The following is a 6,000-nucleotide window of genomic DNA, read 5'->3' on the forward strand; positions in this document are numbered from 1 at the left end:
GGTGAGGCGCATAGCGGAGAGCGAGCTGTCATGTTGCAACATGTCAACAGAGAGAGAAAAAGCGAGCGGAGCAGAGAGCATCGACGAACACCAACAACGGGAATTTTGTTTACAATCGCGATTCGCGACATCTGTTCGCGGCAAGGGTTGCCAGAACTGCCAGAAGTTGAGGATGTTTTTTTTCTGTGAAGAAGTTTCAGGATTTGAGGATACAACTTTTATGCAGAATGTTAATGTCTAGAGTACATTTTTTTCACATGTAAGCGGCGCCAACAATGAGGTTTCTTAACCCTCTACAACCCAACCCCGCCTCTAGACGGGCTTCGATCTAAAAATTCACCAAAAATCCATTTTCAACCATTTTTTTAATCTTTAAAAAGCTTTGGAACGAAGAACTCTTTGAATTTCAGAAATTTTTTGGGTTGGAAGTTTGACTTGTCTTATGTGACTTTGCCAATGTTTTGGAAAATGTCATTTTGAGGGGTCAACTTTGGCTGTGTTTTTTTTTTACTATCATTTCCTTTATTTTTAGTAAAAAGAAGTCTGGAGTTTTTTTTTTTTTTTTGAAAAGGTCCAATAAACCAAATTTCCAGTTTTTGCGTTTTGCGTGTTTTTAAAACCGCCTTGAGCCAGGGGTATTAAAAAACACCCAAAAAGTAAAAACTGAAAATTTGGTTTATTGAACCTCTTAAAAAAAAAACTCCTGAAGTATGCAGTAATTATTTTAGTGTCCCAGACTATGCTTCTACGCATTTTTTAACAACTGAAATAATAATAGTATCATTCTAGAGTTAAAAAAAATGTGAAAACAAGCAAAAAACATGAAAAACCAAAATAGGCAAACGGCGATGATAGGAGATGGGAGGATAAGCAAAATTCGATCAGAAACAACCATAAACTAAGCAAAACAAATGCAAATTAAAATACTAAAAATAAAACAAGAAAAACGTAAAACAAGAGAAAGAGGTAGAACAAAAGTTTCTCAAAATTACCTCTTGAACAGGGGAAAAAAAAGTTTGACCTGTAGAGGGTTACTTGAAATTCAAAAATCACTGAACTCGTATTTCAAGTTAAAAAGAAGAAAATAAAAAAAAAATTTCTTGATTCGATTATTCAAAATTCTTTTGCAGACCTTTGGATCTGGAGGACGAAAAGTGGGTCGCCATACGGCACCGGTTTAAATGTCAAAGCAACATTAACTACAAATACAAATCTTTAATCTTCAAATCTTTTTTTTTTTTCTTTCGACCTTCGACTAATATCATAAAGTATTAAAACTACCGAATTTCAGTACTTATAATGAAGATTTAGAATGTATTTTTTAAAGAAATTTCTGAATTTGAAATGTTGAGAATTTTTAAATTTTGATTTTTTAAATAATTAAAGTTTTTTTAATGTTAGGAATTTAGAAAACTTTTAAATTTTATGATAACATAAAATAACATTACACATAAATTTTAGAACTTTCAAAATACAGAAAAAATCACAAAAAAATAATCATATTTTATTTTTTTATGAATTTAAGACTTGATTTTTTTAATTTTGAAATTATACCATTCAGGAGTTTTTTTTTTTTTTTTTTTTGTAAAAGGTCCAATAAACCAAATTTTTAGTTTTTTCTTTTTGGGTGTTTTTTAAATACCCCTGACTCAAGGCGGTTTCAAAAACACCCAAAAAGCAAAAACTGGAAATTTGGTTTATTGGACCTTTTCAAAAAAAAACTCCAGCACTTAAGAATTATTTAATTTGAGAATTTTTGATATTTTTTTAATTTGGACCTTAACAATATTTAATATTTGAATTAAAATTTTTTAGAGTTATGAAATTCAAAAATTTTAAATTCCAGGATTTTGATTAGAATTTTGCTTATTTTATGTAATTAAGCAATTATGGGTCATTCTCCGCCAACTCACACAGCAGTTGCCCCGACCCCTCTTCGATTTTCGTGAAACTTTGCTCTAAGGGGTAATTTTGGTCCCTGATCACGAATCCAAGGTCCATTTTTTCGATATCTCGTGACGGTGGGGCGGTACGACCCCTTTAATTTTTCTGTTTTTTTTACTAAGACACGTTTTTCCGTGATTTGTAGCTCGCAACCGTGAAGAGATAGAAATTTGGTGTCAAAGGGACTTTTGTGTAAAATTAGACGCCCGATTTGATGGAGTACTCAAAATTCCGTAAAAACGTATTTTTCATCAAAAATAGTTTTAAAATCGCTGCCATTTCCCGTTACTCAACTATCAAAAATCGTGAGACGTTAAGAAAATAACTAAATAAGTAATTTTAGATATTTATAATTTTAGGAATTTAGAGGAGAATTTGGGATTTCCAAAATAATTGAAACATTAGGATTTGCATATTTTACTCATTTGTGGATTTAATATTTGAGATTTGGAAACAATTTTATAATTTTCTTTATAATAGTTTAAAAAATTGTCTATGAAATTTTAGAAGTCGATTTTTTTTTAAATTTCTCTACTCTGTCTATGCCTTTTTTTAAAGTAACTTAAAGTACTTAAGAATTTAAAAGTTCCAAAATAAAACTTTAATTTTTTGAAATTTGTTTGGGAGTCTTTATATTTTTTAAGAAGTTTAGATTTTTAGAATGTCATGAAATTAAAGATTTATGAATTATGAAATTTGAGAATATTTATATCCAAAAATTGTTAGATTTTAGAAATTTAGAATGTAAGAATGCGTAATTTTTGAAACTTGTTATTGAAGATTCTTTTTTGTTTTTAATTTTAAATCGCTTAAAATACAAGATTTTTTATATTTTTTTTCCTAGAATTATGCAAGCTTGCTTAAAAATCTTGAATTTGCTTCATAAATGCAGAAGTTTTCCAATTTAGTATTTTTTTCGTAAATTCGGTAATTTTTGAATTTAGATTTTTTGAGCTTTTAAAGTTTTTAACACTTAAATTGTTTAGCGAATGTATTTTTTTTTTATTTTCCTTCCTTAAAATTTGAAACTTTTAATTTGTACGTTAGGAATCGAGTAGACAAAATTCAGTCCGATTTTTTTTTGTGATGATTAGAGGTCATTTGAACGATGTGTTGCCCTACCATCAATTTCCCAAATTAAAAACAAACGAACCACAACCAACCATGAGCTTGACCCAGCTTGACTTACAGCACGGTTGTCAATTTTACTTAATTAGCCGTCACTCAGCTTCACCTTAATCAATCTTCTCCAAGTGTCTAAACCATTTTGAACGACTAAAAAGAAGATACTGATTGAGTTCCAAAAGTTTTATAAGAAAAAAAGCCCACTTTTGAACATTTTGTACTTACATCTTTATACATTACAACAATTTTTGACGAAGAACGTCGTCTTAGGGCTCTATATGGGGTGAAATGGAACGCCGGGACGTGCTATTCAAGTATCTGAAGTTCTTCGTCATGATGGTTATCCTTGTAGCATTAACACTGCACATTTGCAAAAAAATAAATAGATTGTTTCCACCTACCTTCTGATTCTCGTGAAACTTCCTTCTGGACGGGCTAACCGGCGGCGACTTGGGCACCGTCGTGTTCATCACCGAGTGGTTCCCGGCATCGATCGAGTTGCACAGACTAAACGGCTGACGCGTCATCGACGCCTGCTGCACCAACTTTCCCACCAGCACTGCATCACACCCAATCTTGCTGCTCTCCTCCCGCACCGACTCGCTTCGGTCGAGATTCTCCTTGGAGTGCGCCTCCCGTGCCAGATACGCACGCAAGCGGCGCGCCAGCCGCCAATCCGACTCGATGATGGAGCGCCAGCCGCGCGAAACGGCCACCACCCGGACCAGGTCCGAGTCGGCGAGATAACCCAGGACGATCTCCAGCGCGCCCTTGTCGTGCTCGTTCAGGCGCTTCAGGATGTTGAGGCGCTCGATGCCGTCGTAGTGGCGGCGGTAGGCACCGGGGATTACCGGGTAGCGCTTGGGGGACGCGGGTTTGCTGCGGGGTTGTTTGTCCTTTTTGGTTGACGAGTTGAGGCGCTTGAGCTTGCGGGTGGATTTGGGGGTGCGGGGGATGTTCGGGGAGAACAGGATTGGGGATTCGAGGTGCTGGTCGAGGATTTGAGGGATAGAGCGGCGTCGAGTTGCGACGGAGGCGTCACGGAGGACGGAGTCCGGCTCCACCGGAAGAGAGCACGGTTTGGTCGGGGTGAAGCTGCTGCAGTCGTCGAAGGACGGCAGCTGGGACACTTCCTCGTTGAGGTCGACTTTGAGGTCGTCGCTGGGTAGGATCGGGGCGTCCAGGAGGGCGCCGAGACCGAACGTTGGAGTTGGGTTGGGGAGCTCCGGGGTTGGTTCGAAGCTGAGTTCTAGGGAGGCTTCGAGTGAAGGTTTTTGTGGGGTTGTCGTTTGGATTGCGTTCTGGCGCTGCAGTGGTGCCTTGCGATTGGTTAGGACGGACTTTTCCTGCAGAACCGTGTCCCGCTTGCGATAGCTGTGCATCTTGCTGGGGCTGAAGGACTGGAACTTGCGCAGCACGAGTGCCTTCCGGTTGGTGGGTTTTTGGTTCTCCTGCGCTTCGACGTGGAAGTTGGACTTGAAGCCGGCCGTTTTTGGCGTGCTGGACCGGATAAAGTCGTCGATGACCGAGTTGCGACGGCGTTTGTTGTGGAAGATCGGTGAAATGTCCTCCTGATCGAGCTTCTTGCAGTCATTTTCGAGCGATTCCGCGTCCCCGTCGGAGTACAGTTTCTCCCGGAAGCTGGCATGTTTGCGCTTGGCGGAAGTCTTGTTCTTTCTCGGAGTTAGAATGCCCATCTCGGCGGATTTGCGACCCGAGCGAACCGGCGTTTCGACGGAAGCGCTCCCGGAAGACTTTTCCGGGGTTCGCAGCGCGAATAGATTCTGACAGGTTGGCTTCCGGGCCAGCGTTCGCCGCTGAGCCACCACGTTCTCCTTCGGCGTGGTCAGGTGGAAGTTCGAGATGAGTTCCATGCTGGCCGTGGTCGTCGGAGTGAGGACACTGCTCGTGACGACCTTCCGCGCGGAAGCCGGCTCCTCAAAGCTCGAGTCCGCCGTCTCATTGTCCTCCTCGATCGTGGCCAGCACCGATCGGACCACCGAGCAGGATGCATTGATCGAGTGGTACGAGTTGTAGCCACTGTCGGCCAGGTGCCCACTCCCGTCGGCGGAATTATCCTTCAACAGTTTGTGCTGCTGTTGCTGCTGCTGGCTGGCACCACTGTAACTGTGGTGCCGAACCGGAGAAGGGTGCTGCAGCTGTTGCGACGACTCTTCCATTTTGTTTCTCTCTTCGTCGTCCTTCGCGGAGCTGTACACATGCAAGTTCCTGCAAAGAGTCACACAAATTCCGTCAAACTAAATTCAAGTTGGATTTCGCGTTTAAATTCCTACCTCTACCCGTTTCCCGCGATTTTGCGCAAATCTTCAAAGTTGCCACGAATCTCGGCACAAAGGGGCTCAAAGCCCGCTAATTTTCGGTGGTCGGTCAAGCGAGTCCGGTGGCCACCGCGGATATTCCCTCCTCTAGGCAACTAGGCGCACTAAAACATCTCTTTCTTCTTTCTTTTTTGAGCGCGCCAAAATCCGCGGCCAATTTGGCGGGCGACCGCACGTTCTAATGTTTATTTAATGAAGCTCCTCGGCTACTTCGACTCTTTTTTTCCGAATAAAACACAACCATAAAGCTTGACAGACAAAAAATAAAACAACACAAAATGCGTTCTTTTTTTCCTCCCCACTGGTCACCTTGCTTCTCCTTCTTCTTCTCCTCGAACTTCTTCTTGACAGCTCCGCGCAGTTGGCGGACTGTTTTTCAACGCAAACACAGAAAATTCAACGCGCGAAAAGTTCCAAATTTCCGGATTCGCACTCCCAAATGCTGGTCCGACGAAATGACCGAACAAATTTTAAATTTTTAAACAGCGAAAAAAAAAATCAGTAATGGAGGTCGCGGCGCGCGGCAGCTTTCTCTGGTCCGACCGACGAGGACTGAAAGAAACTGGAACTGCTGCGGACTGGAAGCTGACGG

General features: G+C 41.1%; 1 protein-coding gene across 1 annotated transcript in view; it reads right to left on the bottom strand.

The window, feature by feature from the left end:
* The window catches only part of LOC6054486, a 43,786-nt gene extending 37,786 nt beyond the window's left edge, over window positions 1-6,000 (bottom strand). The window contains exons 1-2 of the mRNA XM_038252608.1: window positions 5,364-6,000; window positions 3,471-5,298 (exon numbers count right to left, since the gene is read on the bottom strand). Of these exons, the coding sequence (XP_038108536.1) occupies window positions 3,471-5,249 (1,779 nt within the window). The 5' untranslated portion in view covers window positions 5,250-5,298; window positions 5,364-6,000. The remainder of the gene's footprint in view (window positions 1-3,470; window positions 5,299-5,363) is intronic.

The sequence above is a fragment of the Culex quinquefasciatus genome, chromosome 2, assembly GCF_015732765.1.
Source record: "Culex quinquefasciatus strain JHB chromosome 2, VPISU_Cqui_1.0_pri_paternal, whole genome shotgun sequence".
NCBI lineage: Eukaryota > Metazoa > Arthropoda > Insecta > Diptera > Culicidae > Culex > Culex quinquefasciatus.